Genomic DNA, 27,943 nt, shown 5'->3' on the forward strand with positions numbered 1-27,943 from the left:
TCCCTGCTCAGAAGTTAACTAAAAGAGAGATGTTATAAATTTAGTAGGCCATTCAGGTCCAAGCAAGAGGGAGTGAATGGTAGTTTTCAGTACACCATGGCTTAAAGTTATTTTCTTTCTGATAGAAACTAAAAATCTAACTGATATGTAAGAACTACTGTGTTCTACCTCCTTTACTGCAGTTCTTTGAAGGATTCATAGAAAAACTTTTATTCCTATAACTGCTAATGAGGAAACTCTGTTTGCTCTTCCAGCTCTTGAAGATTCCAAAGTGAGAGTTCTGTTATTCAAAGTTTATATTTGTAAGATTATGATAGTAAGTGGTTAGGATAGCCACTATTATTTGATTAACATGGGATCTTGTTCCATACTCAATATAATATTATCATAATTATTTTTTTCCTGCACCTGCGGGAATACACTAGGAAGAAGAAGATAATTATTTTTTTCTTGAACTGATTTTTCTTTTAGAATCATTCATATGGCACTGCATGTGTGCACTGGTGTATTCCTGTACACACTGTGGTGGTAATCTTTGTTCATACTCAGGTATAGTTATTTGGATAGGTAAGACCAACGACCACTTAATTCCATGAAGCAATCTCCTTTGAACAGTAGGAAGTTGTCTTTGTGCAGCAATGCAGGTTGTCCTCAATTTATAAACAAAATTAGGACTGGAATCTGTATTGCTAAGCAATACTGTCATTAAGTGAGTCATGCCTGATTAAGACTTTCTTTACCACAGTTGTTAAGCGAATCAATGTAATGGAATGTGAGAATGACCTTGAAGAAAGAGGGAAGAAATGCTGCCTAGCATCAGATGAGAGAAGAAAGAACGCACACACACACACACACACACCCTTTTATGGCTTAACAGTCAGAGAAAGAAACTTAGAAAGGACTTGCTCTAATGGATCAAGCAGGTCAAAGCAGCAAGCACTAGGGCGTATATTCAGACTTGTAAGGTTATGTTAATGGCACCCTACAATAAAGTAGATTTAGCTCATATGCTTCTCATCTGGTGTACCTGGAAGGACAGTCGTTAAGTGAATCCAGTTTCCCCCATTCATTTTGCTTGTGAGAAGTCCCCCGGGGAAGGTTGCAAATTGTGGTCAAATAATCCCACCGTAAATACATGCTAGTTGCTGAGTACCTGAATTGTGGTCATGATGGCCACAGGGACATAGCAAATGGTTGTAAGTATGAGGACCAGTTGTAAGTGATTTTTTTCAGCACTGTCATAACTTTGGATAGTTGTTACAAGAATGACTAGAGAGCTACCTCTAGTTATATTAATGAGTTTTCTTACTTCCGTTAACAGTATTTTAATAATACTTTTTCAGTACTTACGTTCCCAATATTTGTTAATATGAACAGGTATCAAATCTATAAGTCCAAATCTATAGGTTGTTAAGCGAGCTAGGCCCCATTTAACAACCTTTTTTGCCACAGTCATTGAGCTGTAGTTGTTAAGTGAATGGTCCAGTAGTTAAATGAATCTGGCTTTCCCCATTGACTTTGCTTGTTGGAAACCAGTTGGGAAGGTTACAAATAGGGATCACAGGACTCCAGGACAGGGCAACTGTCATAAATACACGCCACTCGTCAAGTGCCCAAATTTTGAGTGTGTACCCATGGTGATGCTGCAATGGTCATAAGTCACTTTTTAGGGCAGTCGTAACTGTGAACAGTCACTAAATTAATGTATGCAAGTAAGTTGAAGACTACCTGTTTTATAGGAGTCTCTATATAGTTATCTAGACACAACTTTATGGTATTTTTTTCTGCTTACTGATATTCATACCAGTAAGCAACAAACGTATCTTTATTCCTTCAGTGATGGATGATAATGACTTGAAATCTGTAACTTTTACAAAGGAAAAAGATAATCTTGCTTAGTAGGAAAAGAACTGAATAGGAAGATGGCTGCAAGTCTATCTGTTTAGAGGATCTCAAATTGAAAAGAAAAATGGGAGCTATAGATCAAATTTAGGTTGTACCATCATGCTATTCAGGACAGCGTTTCAAATTTCAGCTTCCACTATGATTCAGCTGTTTCATACAAAAAAGAATTGAAATAGTGGGATAGCCAGGAATCATTCTAAAGGAGCTTGCAATATTGTAATCTGAAAGAAAAGTCCCTCCGCTCCCCAAGTAATTTATAAGAAAATGTGGAGCTGTGCAAGGGAGTAATATTGATTAGGAACAAGTTGAAATAGGCGCCTGATCTTGAATCATGAGGTTTAGATGTTTCTAAGTTCTACAATGATGCCCATTTCAAACCTACTGGTGCCTATTTAGTTTTGTTCTTCTGAAGATGATCTTACATGTGTGGGGAGTAATATTGGGACATGAGGCATATATTAAGATCTACATAGATCATTTGGCATTTGTTCAGTGGTCATGAGAATTCAAAAATAGGATAATCGTAAGACATAAGGCGTGTTTTAATTAGTATGATGTGCAAATCTTTTGTTTTATAAATCACAGTGAAAGGGTTTGTGTACTGTATAGGCTAGAGATAAACCATCATATGGATTACCATTATCTGTGAACTATGATTATATATTTTATAAATAGAGATGGAAATGAGGGTTCAGTTATTTTATGAGATAATCAGGTCTAAGGTCATATAATATCAAAGTTAACTAGTCTTTGTGAATATGACACAAAAGGTGCAATGAAACTAGCAAACCTTAGAGTACATTAATTGAGTGCCTGCTGTTTTCCTGCAGATGAAGCCATAATAAATACTAAGAAGAGACGATGAACCTGTGACTACAGAATGCTAATACAAAGTTTTTGTTAAGTTTCCTCAGGCCTCTTGAATCTTATTGCCTCTTGTTAATTCTAGAAAAATGTTTTTGAATGTCTCTTGGCATTGTACTATAGATCCTTAACCCTGCTTTCTGCTATATAAGAAAAACAACCTATATGTCTTTGTCAATACTCAGAAAAAGTCTTGAATTTCATTGCATTCCATTTTAAAATTTTATTCTTCTATATGCTAGGATATAGCATTTTAAAAATACTGATTTGTAATGCAAAATAATTGCAGTGGATCAAATGAATAAACATTTCCAGTTGATTTGCTATATTGTTGTATTACTACTGTTCCAAGTTTAAACTAAGCTGCAAAGTGGGATTTAGGTATTTGCACTTTTACCTACAACAGCAGTAACTAAATTCAACAGATTTTTTTTTTTGGGGGGGGGGGGGCTTTTGCTTTTCCTGCATGTGATTTTGAATAAATACTGGTAAATAGAATATATAAACCCTTCTGCAAAGAAAGTAAAAAGCTAGAAAGCAAATGGAAGATGAAGAGAATTTTAAAAGGATATTTCATTTTGGAAGCTGATATGCTTTAATGCCCTTTAAATTTTTATAGATGCAATCTAACCACTTATTAAGAAATATTATGAAACAGCTCTAGTACAGTTGTCTGAATAAACAAAAATAATTAAATGTCCTGATAACAGAAAGCAAATGTTCTTTGCTTAATTGTGGAAAATTATATTCTAAGACTCTTATTTATTTATGTAAATAAAAGTCAGTGACATTATATGGCTCTATATATTCTCCATTGACTGTGCTTGTCAGAAGGTTGCAAAAATTGATCACATGACCCTGGGAACCTGCAACCATCATAAATACATGCCAGTTGCAAAGCTTTAAATTTTGTCTATGGAGATTCTCACTCATCCAAATCATGGTTGTCTTGAGCTGAAGAAACTTCTTGGATGGGAGGCGAAACGTCTTCAAAGAAAAAAAATGAAAGTCCAGTTGCCCCTTGAAAAAGCACCTTTGAGACTTCTGAATTTTGATCACATGACCATAGGGATGCTGCAACAGTAGTACATCTGAAAAACGGTCATAAGTTTCTTTTTCCAGTATTAACTTTGAATGATCACTGAATGAATGGTTGTAAGACGAGGATTACCTCTATTAAAAGCCAATAGATTCTTACATTCATATATCCCGGAATTAATTAAATGATAATAATTTATATTTTATCATAAATTTCTATTTTATAACTATACCTATACCTTCAGTTTTCTGTGTGTGTTCTTCAATTCTATACTTCTGTACAGTTGTTATATACAGTTTGTTCTTTCATTTTTTCCATAGATCAATTCATTTACTTTTCTTACACTCTAAGCTGCAGTCTTTCATATGCCATGCTGATCAGCTGGTAGGGTGACAGATCATTGAGTTCCATTACCGATCATGACTTTGGGCAATTAAACTTTTGTAGAACACTTTTTAGTAATATAGAGAAGGTTAGGCAGACTAGGGGAGCAGCCTCAGATATGTCTTTGCCAAGGTCAGCATTCCCTGATAATTATGAGGACACATTTGGCACATTTTGTTTTGTATGCCACAAGTGCAGCCCAAGCTCAGTCTTGCCCCAAACATCATCTTGCTGGTCTATACAAGCTAGGATCTGTAATGCAGTGACTCTTTTCAAGCCAATATTCTATGTTTATCTCTGACCACTCAGAGATACATTAGGCAGTATATTAACATTCAATATCCATAGGATAAATAAATGATTATACACGATGAATTGTAAGGAGTCTCTATGTAAATAGGTTTACATAGGTTTACATTTCCATTATATAGTTTCAGAGATTAGTTTGGGTAGTAAGGGCTGGATAGTAAGGTAAAACACTTCTTGTAATACTTTAATGTATAATTTTTAAATATTAGTAACATTTCTTAATTTATTCAGTTTTTGAAGGAAAAGAAATGCTTCAGAGAAAAATATTTTCTCCTGCCTCTCCCACTTCCCTTGATTTTACAATTCACAATTCAAACTTGGGGTTTATCATGCTTTATTATAAGGAATTACATATTGTTTACAAGTTCTCACTGAAGAAATCCGCTGTTCCAACCATTTTTTATAACTTGTACTGGTTTATGACTTGTAGATGCTTTATCTGCTTTCTTATTCTTTGGAAATTTCAAGCAGCGCAGAGATTATGTCCTTAAAATAATGTATTTTGGAGTAGGAGATATTTGGATATTGAAAAAAATTGTTCATATCGCACATCTATCAGTTTTTTAGGTCAATATTTTTTGAAATATATAAACTATCAAAGCTCACATAAGAAACTGAGAGGTTGATGGTCCCTTTAGAGTAACAAGATTCTTGCTTTAATTTATCATTTACAAAGGCTGTTGGAGCTTTACTCTTCTGCAACCATTATACTAGTATTTATTTCCCCTTCCTCTTAAATATGTGCTGTGGACAGAGTCACAAGGTAATTCAAATGAATTTCCCAGTCCTTACTTATGCTGTCCCATAAGATGGTGAAATTCAACTTGGATTCTTTCCCCCAAAGCCTCTTCTGTATTGAAAGACCAAATGTGAGTCTATCAAAGTGTCTGGAATGTTGTACTTGATCTCTTTAATTGTCCTTGAGTTACTTAAGGAATTAATTGTGATCTGATTATGCTGCTGCTGATTTTCACTTCTGTATACCAATAGTGTTCGTGATGACTAGACACAGTTCGTTCTATCATTTAGCTTTGCCTGTTTCTGAAGTCTAATATGATATTTGACAAGATGTTTGTAACTGGCTTTATTATCTGAAAGCAGCCTGCATTTTAATTAGTGTGTGAAGTCCTTAAAGGCTTTACAGACATTCTGGTTCCTGGGATAATGTCAAACATTTTATCTATTTTGTGTATCTGTATACATGTGACTGAATATGTGTGTGTGTGTCTGTGTGTGTACACATACACACATATACTGTATGTATATATACACCCACAGACACTTTTGAAATCCCCATACACTTACTTCCCCTCAAGCTTATCCTCTCTCTCTGTCAGGTTAATCAATAGACACCGTATGGCAGAGGGTCAGTAATCAGTGTCATCATGCCTTTAAATCGTGTTGAAAATTTGCTTAAAGCCTGGGCCAATTAACATCGAGATGATGAATGGATGGGTAGATGGGAAGAGCCTTGTGCTTGGGGGCTTTGTGCAAAGGAGATGCTCAGCTGTTGAGCAGCCGACAACCAGCGAATAAAATCAGCCATTCATATGAGCTCGGTCCACCCACTCTTAATGATAATGTCAATCTAGCAAAATATACACACATTGGAGTTGTCATGAGTTCATAAATCAAAGGAGTTTGTCAAAGGCATTCAGATTAACGAGGCAGCAGCAATAACAAGTCAAATTTGCATAGAGAATTGCCTGAATCTCAGTAAATTATGATCCAGTTTTTCATTTGATTATTTGCTAATGTCTCAAGAGGGGAAATGATTACATTAGCATGCAAAATCTACTCCAGAAGTAGGAATCTGAGGTGCAGCCGACCAGCACATGATGACAATTAATCAGTTTCTGCATACTAGCGTGAATACACAAGGCCCAGAAATGAACTCCTTTTATTATTATTTCTCCTTGCTACTGATCCAAATGGTTCAGCTTGACAGTGACTTTATATTGCTTTAACAGTGTTCTGAATTGTGCCTGTAGGCAAGACATAGTTATGCAGCTATAACCAACCTATCCATCTGCCAACCAGATTGGAATTCTCTTATCCAAAGCTACCATTAACCCCCACTGACAGTTCCAGACAGGATTAAGGTTTTGAAAGCATAAAGAAGTGCTTTCTGTGTATATATGATTCCTCGCTTTCACACGCGGATAGATTTTTCAAAAAGTGCTGCATCTGTACGGTTTATTAATAGTGCTGACAAATGCAAGCCTCCACTTTTCCCATCCTCAGGAAATAAAACCCCAGTACTTCCATTGGCAAGATTATTGCTTGAGACAAGAGGCATTTTTAATAATCTTGAAAGGCTTTTAATCCATCCATTGCGTATGATTCTAGCAGATGAATTTAATGTAACAATTTGCACCATCATGTTCAGATTCTTCATTGTAACTATGTAGGGATGGTTTGGAGATGTGTGACTGAATTTCATGAGAGAACTGTGTACAATGGTTATTGAGGTGCTTGCATGCTAGGCAGATTTGTTGTGTACATTACAAGGTAAAGCATTCTCTAACAAATGACTTTTCTCAAAAGTCTGTTCCTGTTAGGTCACTGTTACCAAAAAGAAACTTTGCAAGTAGCCATTTAAGTATTGCCTGCTTACTGGTTACTGAGATGAATGAAGAACATGTCTCCCACAAAATTAGCTTGCTTTAAATTTTCTTATGCTATCTTATCTTTAATCTTGTACTAGGTTAGGGTTGAAATCAGAAAACAAAATTTCCAAGGAGAGAGGCTAAAGATGTTCTCTGTTTTTGTTATGATTCTATTACATTTGTTTTTCCAGGCCTTCCTTAAAGCAGATAAAATATCAACCACACCATCCCCTTACTTTCTTGAGTATCATTTAGCAATTATAGAATTATTCAGAATATTATCTACTCATGGATGCCATTTTTTTCTGAATTGTTAAATGTGGGGGGAAAATAGCAAAAGACCAGCATGTTATATGGTAACCTGAATCAAAAGATTTGCTAATTCATGATGTCATATGATCCATACATTAGAGAGAATATAATTTCTGATTTAAATTTTTAAAGAATAGCAATAGCAAAATGACTTTTTTCTATATAAATTGCACTTTCAAAAGTTTTAGTAACAGGAATATATTGAATAATTTAATCACAATTTTTGGAACTTACTTGTGCTCCACTGCAAAGCATCTCTTTACTGATCAGCAGAGTAGAAGGTAGTAACAATCTCTTAATTTTGGTTCTCAAGAATAATCAACTTGCTGAATCGGAAATCTAGCCCTAGCCCTCTTAAATTGATATAAGAAAGTCAAAAAGCAATTCAGTGGAAAGTGTTGATCACAGATGTGTCCATATTTACTTTTAGGGTGCATAACAGACCGAAAAAAACAATTTGCATTTGAAATTTGTTTTTTTGTCTTGGGATTGATTGGTTACGATAGAAAATATATATCAGGAATATTCTAAGACTTGTTGTCCACCAAGATTTCTAGTTTCTAAGCAATGAGTTCCATCTTTGCTGCGGTTACAGAGCTTAATGTTTTCCAGTTTTTCAGCCTTTGCCAAGCATAACTTAACTTGCTGACAAAAGTGCATGAGCAGCGCTCCTCTTTAATAGTCTGCTGTGTTGGTGCAGTAGAATAGGGTGACAGCAAGCTGTGAGCCACCATATGCACTTGGCAGTCATTGTCTGGTCTTTGTTCAGCCAACCTCTTAGTCTTGCCACCTATAAAGATAATGAATAAAACAAAGGCTTCAAATTAGCTGTTTAGTTTCAAGATGAAATTGGTAAACTTCAAGCATGTTGGGGTGGGCAACATAAAGGCAATAGAATTTCAGGGCCTTTAGTAACATAACTTAGAAGGAATCAAAGCAAAATAGGATCCGAAATCAGAGATTAAAAAAAATCCAGTTGTATTAACGCTATAATATCAACCTAATAATGTAATGTGTAAACTTTTTCCATCCTTTATATCTTGCTTGCTATCTGATTCTTTCTTTCCGATATTTTCTGTGTTTATGGAATGATGTCAGCAGTCACCTTTCTTCTGATTTAAGATTATCCTTAGAAGTATAGGAATCATGACTAAGACACTAGGTTGTCTTATTGCAGCAGCTTCCAACCTTTTGGAAACCTGGAACTGGTTCATGGAGAGAGGCTTTTCCATGGACTGGAGGGAGCATGGTTTCGTATGTTGCCTACATCCCATGGATGGGTTTCATTTGTTTCATGGCCCAATTTCTGGCATGCTGTGGCCTGGTGCTGGTCCCGGGACCAGAGGTTGGGGACCTCTGATCTATTGATTTTAGTACAAATGAGGAGTTTGGGTAGGAATTAGTATATACCTTAGTTATTTACAAACATGTTAACCTCACTTTTAGCCACCAGAAAAGTTTTAAAATGTGGTTTCTCAGATTATTAAACAAAATTAGCATAAGTCAGTTAATTGTAATTGTTCATGACTTTTTAATATCGTTTAGATAACAAACATTTGCTGCTAAAAATATGTGACTAGAAATAATCATATCGTCATTTTAGTGTCATGTATGAGAAGGACAGAAGGTAAATGGTAAAACATAAGTTGGTTCAGTTTGTGGCAGCTTCACAGAATCAGGTGGCAGAGCTAAGAAAGAACTAGGTACAGCTAGTATGTCAGCTAGTACTAAAATAAATGGAGCAGTGTCTTGGCTTGGAAGTATAAAACATGTTCTCCGTTATAGGAGCTAGCTTAGTTCAAACAAGCAGACCGTTTAAGTAAAACCACCTTGAAGTTCAATTTCTTTTACATGCATATTCATTCTTCAATAAAAAAAAAATCATGAGTAGAGAACATTTTTCAGTTTAGGAACTCAAGTCAATGTTTAACATAATGCCAGGTACTTATCCTCAGACAAGGGTGGAATAAGAGCAGAAAAATGGACAAGAACCAACACTGAAGCCCATCATAATTTATACTGCTATAATAAATGTTAATATTTTTATTATCTTTGTTATTATTGCTACGATCACAGTAGCAATTGAGAGGACTCTATGGTTGATCATAGAGGTTTCTGAACATCTGTTACTATCTACAAGTCTAGAGTGCCAGTTTTACTACTGTATTTGTTCTGAGTAACTTCTATGATGTTTCTTACCAGATGACCTAATACTAGTAAAATCAGAGCAGTTGCATGTTTTAATGACTATATTGATGGAGACCGGGCAAGCATAGAGAGTTGGAGATATCTGTTCTAGGTTGCAAAACAAACAAGAGTTTTATTTTTTTTTTAATGGTTATTTTGCCTACTAGAGTTTCATGTTTCAGGGTGGTGACACTGTAATATCACCTGTAGGAACAGAACCAGAAGTTTATCAGAAACCAGGTATATTTTATTTCTGAAAAAAATAAATAAAAGGCAGATAAATACTCTTTCATTTAGGTGAACAAAAAAACTGGACTGTGAGCCCTACAAATGCTACATAAAAAGCCAATCTCAGTTTTACAGGCTGTCCACATTGCTACATTCATTTAAATTTCATAAAAGAAATCTCAGTGTACTAAATCCTGTACTGTCACAGAATAAGACATACAAGTTTAGTTATGTAAAAGAATAAGTGTTTTGCATTGTGAAAATTTAGAAGAGCAAGCTTACATTTGCCATACAGGTAGGTAGTCCTCATCGTTTAGCAATCGCCTTATTAACTGAGCATTTCCAAATATGAGGGTAATAACTGTTAGTAAAAAATAGTTTTCGGAGCAGTGCATGCACTTGTGCCCAATTTCTTCTATTGACAACAATGCACACTAGAACAAGAGTAATTTTGGCATCACTACATGAGAGAACTTTAGCTAAATGAGGCAGCAGCAACCAATGATCTTTGCAGCATCTCTTTTTGTCAGTCACATGATTTTCTTCACAACCTTGCCACTAGAACTGATTGCGGTTGCTAAATGAAGACTTCCTATATTATAAATGCTTGTTTATTTATGTGGATAACCACCTTAATGGAATACTTGAACTATTTTTTTTCCTTTTCTCTATAGACTTCCTCTGAAAGAGAAGCTTGTAATAATGAAGAGCCTCCCAGAAAGATCATTCCCGAGAAGAATGCACTCAGGCAGGTATGAAATTGATTCAAACTCACAGATACACTCCTCTTCTTTACTTGAAACAGCTAGGATTCTCTGACATACTTTGGAATGTGAAAAGCTATAACATACAAATAGACATGTTTTTGTTACAACTTTTAAATTTGAAACATACTAATTTTGAAGCAATTCTGTGTTCTTCAGAAGCTGCCTTTTAGGAGCTAATCTATGTCGAAATAACCTATAATCTTTATAGAGCAGTCTGGGAGTTGTTCCTTGTGGATTTAACCTGGTTGAGTACTGTCTATAAAAGCAGTGCCTTATGTATTGGACAGATAAAAATATAGTCATTTTCTTTGCTAGTTTCACTTGGCAACAGTCTCCCATCTTATGCTATAAGTCATTCAGACTTCTGTAACCTATTTAACCTCTTAGGAAACAGCAAGATTATCTCATACAAAGGTCAAGTGAACAATTAGCAATCAATTATTCAATATATTGATTAAAGGTACATCAGAGTAAAATGTCACATATTTCTGGTCCCAGTTTGAATTCAATATGAAGGAAAGTTAAGTGACCCCAATGCATTCAGGTTATCTATAGTTATGCTATATCTTTAACCTTCAATGACTATATTACATACATAGCAACATAGCGTTTGGTGAGGCTACATACCCACTACTTTTGAAGTACTATTGAGAAATTTCAGGACTGCATGAAAGTAAAATTATAATTTGACTAAACTGTTTGGAATAGTAAAATTAATTTAATTTTACCTACAATCTATGTCTTTGAAAGGCAGTGTGATCTACGACAGGGCCCCTGGTCACAGAGTGGTACCAGTCTGTGGCCTGTTAGGAACTGGGCCACAGAGCTAGAGATGAGCAACAGGCAAGTGAGTGACAATGAAACCATTCCCCCTGGTCTGTGGAAAAATTACTCTCAACAAAACTGGTCCCTGATGCCCAAAAGGTTGGGTACTGCTGATCTAGGAGGAGTAAAGAAGAATGTTCTCTTGGAGAAAATAATTCTACTTTTATCCAGGCCATAGATGTGATGTATGTTGACTTCTTTATTCAGGAAAGAATATAGAAAAGAGAGTTACAATATAGAAAGGAGAGTGTTCTGTCTGCACTACAACCATTAGTTAAATGAGGGATATACAATTTATATTATCAGCATATTTATGCTGTTACTGTTGCAAATTTAATGGAAAAAATTATATGGCAACCTGAGTGTATCAATCTATTTGGAGACTTAACATACAATTTTGTCTTGTATAGTTTACAAATAATCACAGTATTCTAACCCCCAAATTATAGATTTTACTGTGCAATTTTTGCTGCTAGAGAGCTCATCTAACCCAAACTAAACCAGCATTAACATGTTTTTAAAATATAGCCAATAATCCTAACTACCAAAGTTACTTGATATATTTTTCACATCAGCCCTGTAAATATGGCTTTTTCTTTAACTAGACCTGTTTAAAATGTGGAGTCCTTGGTACTCGCTGAGCTTGGTTGTTTGCTTGCAGACATTTCATTACCACATCAGCGCTCAGGGAATACCAAAGACTTCACAATGCAACCCTAAGCTACATACAAAACAAAAGCTCTTCAGGAGGATTACTTGATGAAGGGGTTGGTTAATTGACTAAAATAAAAATATTTATCTTATGTTGAAGAGTGATTAAATAATGTGGAAAGCCCTTACCACTGTTCAATCTACAATAATAAAGGCATTCAAAATAGAGGAATTAGATTAGTCATAAGGATCCTATTTACTCTATTAACCTTTTATTTATTTTATTAACTTTGCTCTGGCAAGAATTACTACTGTTCACCCTGTATTAACAATATTAAAAGTTGAAAGATAGTGTTTGAGGGACTTCATTTTGACCGCTTTCACTTTCTTTTGAATAAAAGAAATAAAGGAGAGAGGAATAATTAGTTTAAAAGTAGAAAAAATGTAGTTCATTCTGGGGGGGGGCAAGATTAGGGATAAAATCTGTATACAGTTATGTAGCATATGATTTGTGTGCATGTATGTGTGAAGTTTTAGAAAACAATGACATGGGCCCAAAGTTTTTGGCAACTATGTTTAGCTAACAAACAAATGCTTTCTCTGCTAAGTTATAAATTAATTTTAATAGGCTGATCCAGATGGTCTGTTTGGAAAATAGATAGCTTGATCTGTTGAAAATTAAACTAAATTTATCTGTCTCATACTTCAAACTGAAGCTAGTGTGAAAAGAATGCCCATTAAGTCCAGTGAATACAGATGGACCAGCAGGTCACACATGGGACTAATCTGATTCATTTTAAAAATAAATGTGTGAATTATTGAATGAAACTCCTGGTTTGAATCCTGTTTTTTGCATGTGTGCAGCCTCTTTGAAAGAGCCTCTCAAATGCTTCAGTGTCCTTTTTAACCTGTGTATTTCTATTTTAAATTCAACGTTCTTGCCAAAAACATAATTAGTTTTCAGTACCCATCGTTTAGTGTTGGATCTGAATGGTAGATTGATTGGGTCAAGCATTTATTATTTTAAGGGCTCTACCTCTGTGAAGAATTGAGTCTTAGTAGCCTTAAAAGAGATCTGGTCTTTAGAAGCCAACGAGGGGGAATCTCTCCAGGGACCTTTGTGTCTTTTGGCTTTGGGCTGTGTTAAACAGAGCCATGAATGAAGATTTGTAAATTTATTGCAATACCATCTGGGTTTTCCCTTTCTTTTTGTAAGCACCATATTATTGTTGGATTGTAGCTGTCTATTGTGAAGTCACTCCCCAAGAGTCTGCCCTCCTACTCTAAAGGAAAATGATGAATAGCAAAGGTCAACAGGCCTAGGTCACAGGGCAGCTGTCCAGGGCTGCTACACTCCTGCCTTTTTGAAAAAAGATTGGCTCAGCACAGGTTATTTAAGGAAAACTACTCCCCTTTGCTCAAATAGGGTATTAATGAAGTATCTTTTTCCTGTCAAAACGCGCTCTGCGGGTGGAGGGAATTTGGATAGTGTTTGCAGAGAGGAAATTATGTCAAAAGGGGTCGTGTGGGGGAAGTGCTGATAGCAGCATCACTGAGATGATATGCATGGCAGTTTTTGCATTGAAGTGCACAGCTTCCAGACAGAATAAAAGTGAAGCAGCTATCCCTGACTCTCTGTCAACTCTGTTCTCCTTCCTTCTACATCAGTGTTTCTCCATCTCAGCAACTTTTAGATGTATAGACTCCAGCTCTTACAATTCCACAGCTAGAATAGCTATACAATGCCATCAACATATTTTGGTAAGCCATTTCTTCAGTTTTGAAATGTGTCTTCTGGCTACAATATTCAGAGGTTTTGAAGGACTTACAAGCCCTCTGATATAGTGCAGAGAAAGTAGAAAAACTTCTGACCCCAACCATAGGATGTTTACAATTTTGGGCAAACTTTATGAAAGAAAAACAGTAAAAAAAATATAGTTTCCTAAAATTGAATGCATATCTTGGGGGGGGGGGGTTGGAATCAACATGATTGGTTTAACCTGACCTTTAACAATAATGACCAGCAAGGTTTTTAAAAATATTCCTAAAGCAATGCATTTATGTTTCCTGTCCTCCCTCAGTTAATAATCTCTCACGTGGTTTTTTTTTTAGTATTTCATGAGTTGCTCGTAAATGAAACAGGAATTCAAGGCTGCTGCAAAAAATATTATCCTGAAACACTATAGCCCACTTGTATTGACTTTTTACTTTAATACTAATCATGTCTGTCAGATGTGCTGCTTTTCTGCCTTCCTCTCTAAGGGAGTAAATGTCTAGCATTGCCTATTCTTCTGACCTTTTGTTTCTCTGTCCACTTACAGCCTACTGAACGTGCATAGTGATAAATAAAGCTGTGAACAGGACTTTCAACTCTTTGAAAACAGCATGCTGCCATCCCTTTAGTTATATTTCTTTAAGTGTTTACGTGTATGCTGAATTCTTTTCTCTTGTGTGGCTGGAACCCTGGGGCTTCAGAGCCATGAGAGAGGCCAAGAAGCTAACAAAGTATCTGTCCGCTTGTTAGCTTGTTCCATTTTTTTTAAAAGACAAAGCAAAAATCAAACACCACAAGATGAAACCCATCTGGCTTAAGGCATTACATTTTCCTCCCCCATGCACCTCTATAGATGAAGAGTTTCACCTGCAGTGAGGGCTTCCATTGATTAGGGAGGGTGCAGTAATTCAACTCTAGCCATCTACTTCACTGATACTTTTGCTGTCTCTAAAGGTGCTGACCCATTGAGTTAAACTGTCAAGAGGAGGATAAAAAAGGAGCTCTGTCCCAGGAGGTAACAGCTGCCAGGTTTTCAACACCTTGTGCACTGCTGGAGAAATGTCACCTATTGTAAATGGGAAGAAAAACGACTGCCTTAGTTGCCATCTTCCCTTTTAATGACTAGGCTTAAAAACGAACAATTTGAATACTTGAAGATGACCAGAATTTAAGGCAGGCCAGCAATGGAAGACAGAAAAGCCAGAAAAAGTGGGTTTTGCATGTTTTTATGGCCAAGATATGAGACAGGGATGGAATAGACTGCCTATACATTAAGAATGCTATTTGAATCTGGCAAATACTGCAAACATTAGCTAATCCGTTTTTAAAATATGTGTGCTTGAATCATAATTTAGCAGAATGTATTTTCTGCTCTCTTTAGAAGACAGTTTGTTTACAGGTTAATACCAGATGGCTAAATACCATGACATTTCTCTTTTGTTTGTTTTTGTTATTTCAGATTTTGTTTTGCAAACAATTATTTCTCCTTGCTTTTGTCAATAGAGCTTTGTTGGGTAACTTTCAGGGTTGGGGATAGGTTAAAATGGGAACAGATAATATCACTACACTTTTGAAAATGTGGAGGGAGCCTTGATTTTTTTTTTACTTATTAGTTATTCTAATTATGTAATTAGAAGGCTGATCTAGTCAAGAGAACTTTTGTTACAGAAACTGTTAAAAAAAAATCATTTCTATGTATTATGTCTCTGTACCAAGACAATTCTTCCCTCTAGTGGTAAAATTAGGTTCTCTGGGTTCCACAGCAAGAAAGTTCTAATTGCAGTATTTTAAACAGCTGTGGGAATATTTCTGAGAAGGGTTTTGATATATCTAGTTTATATCTAGTTTGTGCTTTGCCAAATGTTTTTCTTTTTTATGTCTTTATCTTTAAGATGGTGATCAAGGGAGGTTGAATATTGGTAGCCACAGAGAAAATTGTGTTTTACTAGTTTTTCCAGCCAGTGGGTAGAAAGGTTTGTTTGAAATTGATGACTTCAGTTATTTAACTGAGAATGGTGGTTGGAGTAGAGTAGGACAGTTGTGTATAAGTGTTGGGAACAAACTCCTGGCTTTCCAAGAATGATGAGATGGGCCATCAGATAGGATGCTTGTCCATGATTGATCTTGTACATTGTGTCCACCATTTTAAGCAATGTAGCAAGCATGGAGGAGTTGTGGCATCTGGAAAGTTGGCAATCGGCATATACTGATTTACAACAGGAAAATTCATCTTACTTTTCACATTTCTGAACCACCCATCTCCCTCAAAAGGAATGGTTTCAGCCACTGTGATAAGCATTCAAAGAAGCAGCACTGAATTCTGGTAAAGATATGAATATTAAACTTAACCGAGCTCCAACTGAATAACTCTGGAATTATTTAGGCCAGGACTGTCAAACTCGAAACCCACAGGCCAGATGTGTCACATGCTGGCCACGCCTGGTTTAGCAAAGGAGAAAAAGTCATGATACGTCATGTGACACTAATATGATGACATGAGTTTGACACCCCTGATTTAACCATATCCTTGCCTGTTACCTGGAAAGTGATTCTGAGACTGAACTGGACAAGATACTCAAAACTGCTATCTCTGGACTGGGAGATTCTTATCACAGTCATCCATGCTTTAGTTATCTTGTGAGTGGATTATTGAAATAAGCTGTGCATTGTTTGACCACTCAAGCTACAGCTGGTCCAAAATGCAGTGGTATAAACAATTATGTTCCAAACATGATGAAAGCAGCCACATACATTCTTAATATAGCTGAATGAACGCTATAACTTGATATGCCCATATAATCCTGTTAACTACTCCATCCAGTGTGTTGGTTTTCATCTACAATGTCCTTCATGGGATACAGCCTGCTTATCTGAGGGACATTTTCCCCACCACTCTTTTGGCCTGTCCTCTATGATCTGACATATTGGTCTCACTTCATGTATCGTCTCTTAAGCAGTGCCACCTGATGGGGACTAGGAAGTAAGGCTTTCCTATTGCATTGCTGTCCTCCGGAGCAGCATATTCCTGGAGGTTAGAACAGCCCCAGCATTGCTATCCTTTAAACAAGTATTGAATACCTAACTTTTATCTCAGGTCCTGAGGCAGTATGAGGTACGTGGATTGAGCTATATTGGGATTTTATGTCGCAAATTTCTGTTGCCTCTCTTATTAATTTATTCAGAGCCAGCATTTCTGTTGAGATATATACAGTCTTAGAAATTTGAATTATAAATATTCTGGACTATGGAAATAGATTTAACCATAGATTTGGAAATACTAGTTGCATGTTGAAATATAATGTAATAATACTGTGCAGCTCAACTTAAATTTCATTTTTAATTGCATGGTTTATAAATGTTTTTAAATTTACAAGTATTTAATACTTTTGGAAGTATCCCTCTCTGCAGAAAGTATTAAACACAATGAATGGAAGCTTCCTAAGGCCTTTATACTTGAAATGGAAATAGTATTTGTGAAATTGTAGAAGTGATTTATCTATAACTTCTCAAATCTGTTGAGTTCTTCAACATCTAATATATATTTATTAACCATCTGGCATTTCTGTTCCCAAATATTCCTTTAACAACCATGTCTCTAGAAATAGCAGGACAAGGTGAGCTGTTGTATTTTAGAATTTTTAATTACAATATTTCTCTGATAAATCATGTACTTATTAATTGGTAGGGAAAGCATTCTTACTGAACTTTAGGTTGCCACACCTGACAAAAATGGGGTTTTACTCACAGATGGTGATCTTTTGGATGAATTGCTTGGGAAATTACATTTTCTTTAGACCATACAATTGCAAAAGGTTTCAATTGGTTTAAATGGGAAGCTTGAAATCTCTCAGAGATTCAAAGGCTCTCTTTGACAATTAACCTTACTTCACACTGGTAACATAAGGACAGTTTTACACATCACTTAGCTTGTAATAACCTATGATTATGTACAATAAAAGTGACAGGCTGATACATAGTGATATCAGCATTACATATACATTAAGAACTTTGTAATTACTTCTTATTCTCTGAAGATCCCTGTTTGTCACATTGATATCAATACATTGTATATAAATAACTTATGAGAACTTGAAAATGCTTGTCAAATCAAAAGCAATAAAATTTAAACTATGTAATTTTTTATTGAAAAAAGATTTCTTTTAGTGTAAAAAAAGACAGCTGCACAAAAATGTGGGGCATTTTTACAATACTGGTTGAAACTCAGATTATGGTAAAACTTTGTAATGTTTTCTGTGTTTTAGTCCATCTTTTTTATTTACTGTTTACAGTCCATATCAAAATATTCTGAATTGATGCAGTTATTTAAACCCACCACCCATAAATTGTGATTCATATAAGTCTTCCAAGATGGATAATTTTGACAATTATTGTAGAGTTCTCTCTTTTTTAGTGTACCAGCAGAGATGGCAGTTTGAAAACAGATTAAGCTTTGTATCTCCTAGTCACCCTCATTGTATTTTCTGCTCTTGACATGATTTGAAGCAGCGATGTGTTTTCTTGATATTCTTTTCCATTAGTGTGTGTTTTGCTATAGGCTGCTTAACACTCATCTCAAACAGCCTTTGCAAGGTTAAAGGAATGTAGCTTGGTAACAAGTTTGTGTCATTTTAAATATATACCTCCTAGTAAATAAGAAGGAGTCTAACAATCAATCCCTTTTAGTGTGTTATATGTTTCACCTGACAACTAAACCCCTATTGATTAGCCATTACTTTGTTAGATAATCCTGTGTCATTGAAGCCACTGTAAAAATTAAATTCTTTAAAATGTTTTACCCTAGCAGCAGTGTGAAATTGAAAACTTGTTCAGAATTATAGCAAGCTTTCACCAAAAGGGTAGTTTTCAACAAACTGGTTTATGCTTGCATTCTTTATATGCAGTATAAAACTGTATTAAAGTACTCCAAGGCTAGCTACTTCTGGCACAGAATCAGGCAAGTATTTCAGTTTCTCGTGGCCCAGAAATGGGTTTCTCTTGGTGTTTGGGGAGGAGGTATTTGAACAGTTCAGTTACTAAGTCTGAAGAGTAAAATAATTATATAGTAAATTATATAGTCCCCAATGTACTTTCCTACAGTATATCCAGATCTGAATCCTGGATTTTGATAATCTAGGATCCCTTGTAATTGGAGTTTTGTTATCTTCTCTAAAAATTTCCTGAAAAGGAATATTAGAGACCGGGAGAAAGTTGTCTAACACAGTGACACCAAAAACTGGTTTCTTTAAGAGAGGGGACATTACTGTTTCCCTTGAATTGTCATTCACAATCTCCCAAACTGAACTGCACCACTGTGAGATACTCAAAGAATCCAAGAGGGGCACAGATCCAATTCACAGGTAACAGAGTTTGTGCTGCTGAGAATACATGCAAAAGGAAAAATGGAAACTCAAATAAAACCCCCAAATTAAAATACTTTAAAATGTGTGTTTACATGCTTGCCTTTTAAGTCAGTGTTGACTCCTGGCAATTGTCTGGACAAGTCCCTGCAATTTTCTTAGCATGGTTCTTTGGATTGGTTTGCCTCCTTCCTAGGGCTTAGAGAGACTTACTGGCCCAAGGTTGCCCATCTGGCTTCATATCTAGGACAAGACTAGAATCCATACTGTCCTTAGTGTCCAACCTGATGTGTTAACAACTACACCAAACTGGCTCTTTAAAATATAGCATATAAAAATATCTTGGTAAAAGAAAGTGACATAAATGACATAAAAATGACAGTCCATATTGACCTCAAATATCAATCCAAAATTGAATATTCGTTGTTTTTGCACCTCATCAAAGAGAAACTATTTTTAGTATTAATGGGTATGTAGAAAACATTGGTCTAATGCAAGGTTAAACTATTTTGTTGTTTGAAACACAAGTTGTTGTTTCTCATTAACACTCCATTCTGTATTTTGTAAACAAATCCAAAGCAGTGTCAGAAAATGTAACATTGTCTGCATGGCAGAAAGAATTTTAGATTTCTCAAGCTTTACGCTTAGGGTAATCCCCTAAACTGAGAAAGCAGTTGTGCAAGCCTCTCAAAGATCATGAATAAGGAGAAGCAGAAATAGTTTGTGTAGCAAACTATTGTGGGATGACTTTCTATGGACTGCATACTTAGTTTCTTACTTTTGGATGTTCAGCAGACAGATATTTGTAGATGCTGGGTTTTGTTGCTTTGAATGCAAGGTGATTTTTCTCTGTTTTTGCTTACATGCAGGATTATTGACTTTATTATGTTTCTGTAATTAACTGGATTAACATTTTTAAATGAAAAGATGTGTCCAAAGGTAGTAAAGCATCTAAATGAAAATGGAGAATTTCTTCTTCCATCTTTGTTTTCATTGAAAATTGAAGATAAAAGTGTTTTGGTTAATGGAAAGTATTTGTGCCTTAAACAAACAAACAAAAATTAGGTCTGGGTCTTTCTTTAAACCCCTCCTTAAAGAAAATTTTGGGAGGATCTGAAGAATTTGGGGCTATAAAATTTATCACTATTTTTAAAATTTATCACCATTCTGATGAAACAGTTGCTCAAGCAAATACAGCATCATTCCAAAAAGATGTTGTCTGTTAAGTATCTTTAAAAATTCTGGTTTTCTAAAGCCAAGATAAGAGCAGACGAAAAACCTTATTTTAATATTGGATACCTTTTGCTTCAACAATAAACTACTCAGTTTATATTATTTATTTATACCCCCCCCTTTATTTTTACAAATAATTAAAGTCAGTGAACATGTCCAATACACCTTCCTTCTCCTATTTCTGACTGTATAGTTTTATATTCTGTGTTCAGACTCATGGTACATAATCTTACGTCTCAATCATTAGAACACCAGTGTTGTATCATGTGCAGAGCAATGTCCTAGTTAAATATATTAAAATAAGAATGCAGGTGGTCTATATTTAAGAACTTTATTGTTCATTCAAAGTTACAACAGTGCTGAAAAGTGGGGAATTAGGGCCAGTTGAAGTTGCAGCCATTGCAGCTCATGTCCATAATTCCAGTGCTTGGCAACTGGCTCACAATTATGACATTGCAGCATCCTGCAGTAATATTCTCACCATTTGCAAACTTGACTGTTGACTTCTGACAAACAAAGTCAATGGGAAATTAGCAGAAAATCACAAATAGAAATCATGTGGCTGTGGGATATTGTGACTGTGCAGGATTCACCTAAAAGAGACAAGGGGACTACCAAAACAGCTCTTGTAAGTTGTCACGATCACATGACATCTCACTTTATGACCATGCTGCTTAACCACAGACCATTGGTAATTGAGGACTACTGTGGGTAAACTGAAGTATATTTTGACATTAGATATCTTTAAGATAAGAGCCATGGTTGTGCTGTGATTAGAATGCAGTATTGCAGCTTAATTCTGCCTACAGCCAGGAGTTTGATCCTGATGTACTCAGTTTACTCAGTCTTCTACCGTTCCAAGATTAGTAAAATGACCGAGATTGTAGGAAGCAATATATTGTGCTGACATTGTAAGCCACTCAAGAGTGCTGTAAAATACTCTTAGCAGTATTTAAGTGCTATTGCAATTGCTATTAGGATAAAATAGCAATGCTTTTGGAGTAGATTCTGCCTACTGAATACATACCTGTTAGGAATCCCCAGATCTTCAGGAGGTTAATGGACTTCTGATAGCAAAAGTACATGGGAGAGTGGGTGAAAGGGAGGAGTATACTACATGTAAATATTCCTTTACATACCTTTACATAATGTATTTTCAATTTATTGTCTCAAGTAAATGCAGGATTTTGGTGATCACAAAATTAGCATTTGTTTATTTGTTTTATATCCTAACTTTCTTCAGGAAGATGACCTACAAAGGTTTATTATCCTCCAATTATTCCTCAGCAGTTGAGAGACCATGGCCCAATATCATCACTGATCTTTCATACTTGAGGATTGATACAAACTTTATTTAGCACCTTCAACACTGTTCCAGTTAAATTCTTTAATCACTAAATCATAGTGTTTCAGAGGTATTTTGTGCTTTTCTTCTAAGTTTTTAACCACAAAACAATTTTGCAAATAATATTACATGTTATTTTAGGGTAAGGCCCTTGTAGGATTTTTTTTTAAAAATACATGCTTACTATGTTGTATCTCTATTTTTATCACGTTTTCTTATCTTCACAGGCCTATAACAACTGTACCAGACTTTGCTTAAACCAAGACACAGTCTGCTTAGGTACTACAATGAAGACTGAAAACTGTGTGGCCAAAGTAAGCAAAACTTTGACTGTATTCCCTGGTGGGCATTTGACATCCTTCCTATAATCCCTTGGCTTTGATGCCCTTTTAAAGCATTAGTTCTAAGAATATTCTCCTGTCCTTTTCAGAAAGCTGAAAAATAAAAAGATTAAAAGCCAAAACCTATTTAAAATATTTTGCAGGCCAGTTTAACAAAATATATCCTAGATGTTCTCCTTGATTTTAGTGCGGGTCATTTTTTTTGTATGTTGGTTTGATGTATTTTTTTCCTACTTTCTTGTAAAGAAAGTACCCATGTTTGATTTAAACAGGTAACCCAAGAATCTCAATGCCGCTATCATCCTCTATTTTCTAAAGTAAAGTTTATATGGAAGTGATACTCTCATACCCCCTCTGCTGGCCACCATCACATAATAAAAACTCAGATTTACTTGTACACCCTTCCCTTTGGAGACTTCTGTTAACAAGACAGAAGGGAAGTCAGAACTCTGTGATATTAAAATTGCCATATAATGGTAAATGGGTAATGTGTCTTTTTATATTTCCACTTTACAAGAACCATTCTTAGACAAAATGTGTATATTGTCTTAGCTTTCCCTGTAACCAAATGTAACTGTTGTAAAATAAGAACTAGGTCTGAGAAATTGCGAATGACTGGAATGTGGGTGCACTTTCCCCTTACTTAAGCTTCATGTTTTCATTAGAAGGAAGTTCAGGGTAGCCCTGCAAGATTCAGAGCATGCAGCTGTAGGTTAGCACTTATGGATGCTCCCACATTTTCCAACCACAAGGTAATTTTTGATAGGAAAATTAGCACCTTATTATGTAGAATTTATTTTTGTACTGTACATCTTCCACAATGAGCATGTTAAAGCTGTATAAACTTCATAGCCAAGATCTCTTAAACATAACTGGAAAAGGTAGTCCTTGTTACCAGCAGCCTCATTATCCATAGTTTCACTTATCTACAGTTGGTAATTACATGATCAGGCTGGATCTGAGCATTAGAGAAATGATTCCATCTTCTACAAATGGGAATTCTTTCTTGTAATTACTACAGTATTAGACTCTGCTTGAAAATTCCCTCTAAAAATTTTGTTTGAGTTTCACCCTGGGAGTACAAGAAAGCTGGGCAATATGCAATTTGTTCAGCAGTAAGCTTTTCTATTCAGAGCTCATTGGTTTGACCAGAACTTACAAGTAGCTGGTAGAGAGATATGAGGCGAATATTTATTTATTTTTTGCAGCACCTATAAAAGTGTGCTTATGGAAATTAGACTGCTATTTTTTTCTGCCTAGAATCTTTGGGACCATCCATGAGAAAAAAGCCAATGATAACAGAAAATAATGAGTAATCCCTCTTTTCTAGCACTGTATCTATCATGCCCCGTCAGAATCTGATTTGGAAGGGGAGGCCAAGCAGCTGACAGGGAGTGGGAGTGTGGCTCCGTTGGCTGTGGAAGAAACTGGGGAAGGGCAAAGGCCGGCTGGGCAGAGCAGGAGAGAGGTAGAGCAAGGGAGAGGGAATTCGGAGAAAAACCCAGGCCCACCCCCTCTTCATCCTAGGGCACACAGGGAGGAACAGAGAAGGGAGCAATGTGAGTTGTGTGGCTTACAGGGGAGGAAAGGGCCCTGATTCCCTTCATTAGCTGCAGCTGGGAACACACTGTTTAAAAAGGGAAGCTGCTCATAGCAAAGTTGTTGTGAGCAAATTGTGAATTATCTGGTATCTTTGAGGCTTATCCGGGTTCCTGGCATCTTCCAAACTCTGTGTGTTTTGCTAGGCTTTCAAGTCTGCAATTCCTTCTCCTGCCCTGTCAAGTTAATTACTGCAGCTTGGTTTGTGTGGATTTTTATTTACAGTTTGTATGTACTTTGTTTTTGGACTGAATTTTCTCCACTTAAAGACTGTTCTTGGGAGAGTTTTTTTTCCAGCCGAAGATGACCTGGGCACTGGGGGCAAAGTTGGAGGTATTAAAGGGACTTTTCTTGCTTATTTGACTGTGTTGCCTTTGTGCCACACCCTGGGTCATCACAATATCACTAAGATTTTTATAGTTGGCTGCATGTTTTGTGTGTATGAATATATTGGTTTTGCTAGATTTTACAAGGGAATATGTGTGTGTAACATATATGTCTCAAAACTTTCTTGTTTTTAAACCAGTTTTTACCATATACCTTTGGATACTAAATAAACAAATTTGCACGGTTTAGGAAATATGAATATACACATTGACAAAGTCTTTGTATTATCCTGTTAAAATGGAAACATAAATCTTTTATAACTTTACTTTGTTCAGAAGAAGCTATTCTCTTTTATTTCCATGGACATTATCTTGTCCTTCTATGGACTCATCCATACAACTAGTTTACTACATTGTAAAAGCACCCTACTTTCTATTCATTAAGGGTATTTTCTCACATTGAAGCCACAGCCCCATTACCAGCCAATTGCTGAGAGTTGCTATTGTTTCTGCAAGAATAAAGCATTATCCATTCTTTATTAACAGAAGTCTTCTCCTGAAGACATTGTACGTTGCATGGAGGAAGAGCCTTTGAAGGTCGGTGATAGCCCAGTTGGTCTGCTGCAGGATTATACCCTCTTACCTTGCTGCTGGAGATTTAAAGCTTATTTTGCTGACTGCCAGAAGAACTAGACATTTCATTGTAGTAATCTATTATTCCTCCTCCTCCATCATCATCATCATTAACATTAACCTTACAGTTGGGAAAATCCAGAAGGTTAGAGGTGGCTATACTTCTGCTACAATAACTAACTTTGTCTTTTTTTGAAAGCTCGAAATGGGGAAACCTAACACCTCTAGCTTTGTGTGTCATAGTTTTAAGAAGGCTGTTCAGCAACCGAATTGGATGGAAGATTTGAAGGAAGGATCTACCTGGACATTTGGATGTACTTCAGCAGTAGTGATTCCCCAGTATAGAGCTTATAATAACTGTGGAATCCCTGTGCTCTCTGAGTTTGGTTCTTTGTTGGCAGACATTTCATTATCTAGCTAAGTAACATCGTCAGTGCTAGCGACTGTATAGTTAGTGCCCTGATTATATGCAGTAGCTTATATGCTAGTGTTGGTGGCAACATGGTTTCCTTTTTGGTAGTTCCGTGATTAGGTTATTGGTTTTCACTTGATTGTTTGTCTGATGTTAATTCCTGCTTCTCTGCATGTTAGTTGCTAGAGGAGATGTAGAGGAGATGTATTCTTCTTAGCTTTTTAAAAATTGTCTCTTGGTGTGTGAATGTTGTTTATCTCTATGTGTCTATTGACGGTTGATTTATCTAATGCAAACTTCTAGGAACTCCTTAGCATTTTTGGATGTAGTTTAGCCCTAGGATGCTCAGTTTTCTAGTTGAAATTGTGGTTGAGTCTATCCATATGTCGTGATATTAAAGAGTTTTTACTGTGTTTTTTGAATGCTAGTTGGTGTTCATATTGGTGTATGCACTCTGCTAGTCTTCTGCCTATCTGTCCTATATAGTGGCAGGCCTTATGCTGTATGTTGCATATAATAAACATCTGTTATCTTGTTAGGGTTTTTATAGAACAAAATAGGATGGAAACCTATTAGAGGATTCACGTTCCAGGGCTTGAAAGTACAGAGTATTTACTTAAGTTTTTGTCAAGGGAATATCACTATTAGATGATTTGAACCTCCATAAGAAGGTTCAAATCATCTAATAATATGTTAGCTACCCAGGATTCCTCTTCATTTTGCCGTTATTAAGCAGTGAATATGACAAGTGGGATTCTGAATCTTCACCATGACACGTTTGGGGCAGTGATTTTTCATACCATTTGAATGTCACTGTTGGGGGAGAAGAAAGGACTTCCAGACATCCATCAGTTACTGCCCTGAACCTATTCTGTATTTGAAGGCAGCACCTCTACTCAGAGATGATGAAAGGTAGGTTTTGGGGCAGTCATGTTTATATTTATATCTGCATACGTGGAAAGCAAATTACCATGGCAGTGCTATATAAGGAAGAATTAAAAGGCTATGTGCCTTGAAAGAAACAAACTGCCATAACTTATGACAGTTAACTTCAGATGGGTTTTCAGCTGATTTCTGATAATTGACGTGTACCTACAAATTGCTAAAAAAATTCCAGCATATTAGGAACATAGATTACCATCAGCTATTAGAAGGATACAATCAATGTGGCCAGATATGTAAACAAGTATTCTAATAAGGTTTGTTTAACTGTTGTCTCATTTCTAATATTTCAATTATAGGTAGGTGTACACTTCTAAGGTTGGCCCTGTAAGTTTAGTGAGACATCTTCACAACTTTTACTTGAGCTCAAGGACAATTAAGATGTTGCTTTAATGAGGCTTATTGAAAGTCAGCCAAGCTACAGCTGTTCCCTTATTTTGTAAGCTGTACTTTCTAAGTATGTACTGTGTGGATATTTTGGGCAATAGAGGAGACTTTGCAGTATAAGGGTGCTAAAAGTACTTATTAATGTCTTGTCAAAAAGGATGTCTATGGAGATTCTCAGGCATCCAGGTCATGGTTGTCCCAAAGATACCCTTTTCAAGAGGCAAGTGGACTTTCAGAAAGTCCAGTTGCCTCTTGAAAAAAGTACTTTTGGGACATTCAAAAAGGATGGAAAGTTCCAGGAAATGCAGGAATACTGAGGCAGAAATAAATTTTCTTCCATAGTGGCTTGAATTTCTTTAGGGCTAAATTTATGGAAGCTATTGCTCCTTGCTTATTCAATCATCCATAATTTCCCAAATGATTCCTGATTTGGGAAATTATGCTTTGTTTCAGTGGTATTCTTCTAGTTCCATGATAGAGAACCTATGGCACACATGCCAGATGTGGCACGCAGAGCCCTCTCTGTGGGCACACATGCCATGGCCCCAGCCCAGCTCCAATCACATTTCCCCATCACGTTTCTCCGTCACGTTTCACTCAATTCCAACCTCCCACGAAAGAAAAAGATTTCACAAAGTTGGAATTGATTGAGTGAACTTTTTCACTCGCACTCTTCCAAATGGGAGAGGCAGGATCTTTTCCTCCTCCTGAAGCCCATTATGACATGGAATCACAATGAGACCCAGGTGTCTCTTTCACCCCTCTGCTGCGGCTCCCTGTGGGCCTGTTACAACAAAAGAGCTTTTGCCCTGTTGTGGCAGTGGCGATGCGAGAGTGAAGTGCCCCTGTACTTGCTTTGCCTGGCAACAGGATTCCACCTTTGTCGTGGAATTTGCTGTTACCACCAGCAAAGAGGGATGGGAGAGAACAGCAGAGGTGAATCTTGAAGGGTGGGGCCGTCCCCTAAGCATAGACTTCCTCCTACCCCATCAGCGAGGCCAAGAAGGGGGTAGTGTGGCGAAGTGCTCCCCTCATCTGCTGAGTGCGAGCACAAAAGTCAAGTGGGGGCAGGGCACCCAGCCCAGCAGAAACACCCCCATTGGCGAGTCAGACAGTGGAGAGGCCAGCTGTCAGAGTGGGACACTGTTTGGCACCTTCAGATGTGACCTGCTGCCTTTGAAATGTGCCACACCTTTGAGGAAGCCGGACAGCGATGGCTGGGGCCATAGGTGGGTGGTAGCAGAGGCATCAGCACCATTTCACCCCCCTCAGCAAGCCGGGCCTGGAGGAGTGGGGAAAGTTGCAGGTCAAGAAGGGTCTGAAGGCGCATTTCAACGTCACCCCAACACGTTTCCAGCACACACTCCTCTGTCCCAAAGTAGGATTGAGTGGAGGATAGGGGCAAGGGAGCAGGGGGAAGGATAAGTGGGCTTCTAGGAGGAGAAGCCCAGCTGGCTTTCCTTTTGGTGTAGGGTGGGGGAAGGCCCAATAAAAATCCAATTTCCCCCAATAAA

At 36.7% G+C, this 27,943-nt stretch overlaps 1 protein-coding gene across 25 annotated transcripts in view; it reads left to right on the plus strand.

Annotated features, from left to right (window-relative positions):
• BTRC (beta-transducin repeat containing E3 ubiquitin protein ligase) overlaps positions 1-27,943 on the plus strand; it is a 170,873-nt gene that overhangs the window by 78,192 nt on the left and 64,738 nt on the right. For 22 of the 25 annotated variants that reach the window (XR_015743507.1, XM_087932840.1, XM_026701156.2 and 19 more), the window contains 2 exons: positions 10,512-10,589; positions 22,017-22,103. The exons of 1 other annotated variant lie outside the window; for it this stretch is intronic. Coding sequence is in view for 23 of the 24 variants with exons in the window: in XM_087932840.1 (XP_087788966.1) it covers positions 10,512-10,589; positions 22,017-22,103 (165 nt within the window). In the remaining variant the exon portion in view is untranslated. Of the gene's footprint in view, positions 1-10,511; positions 10,590-22,016; positions 22,104-27,943 lie in introns of those variants that run through there. 2 more of the 25 variants (XM_026701157.2, XM_087932855.1) reach the window with 1 other exon arrangement.

This window comes from Pseudonaja textilis, chromosome 4 (assembly GCF_049901715.1).
Source record: "Pseudonaja textilis isolate UNSWEBS1 chromosome 4, rPseTex1.2, whole genome shotgun sequence".
Lineage (NCBI taxonomy): Eukaryota > Metazoa > Chordata > Lepidosauria > Squamata > Elapidae > Pseudonaja > Pseudonaja textilis.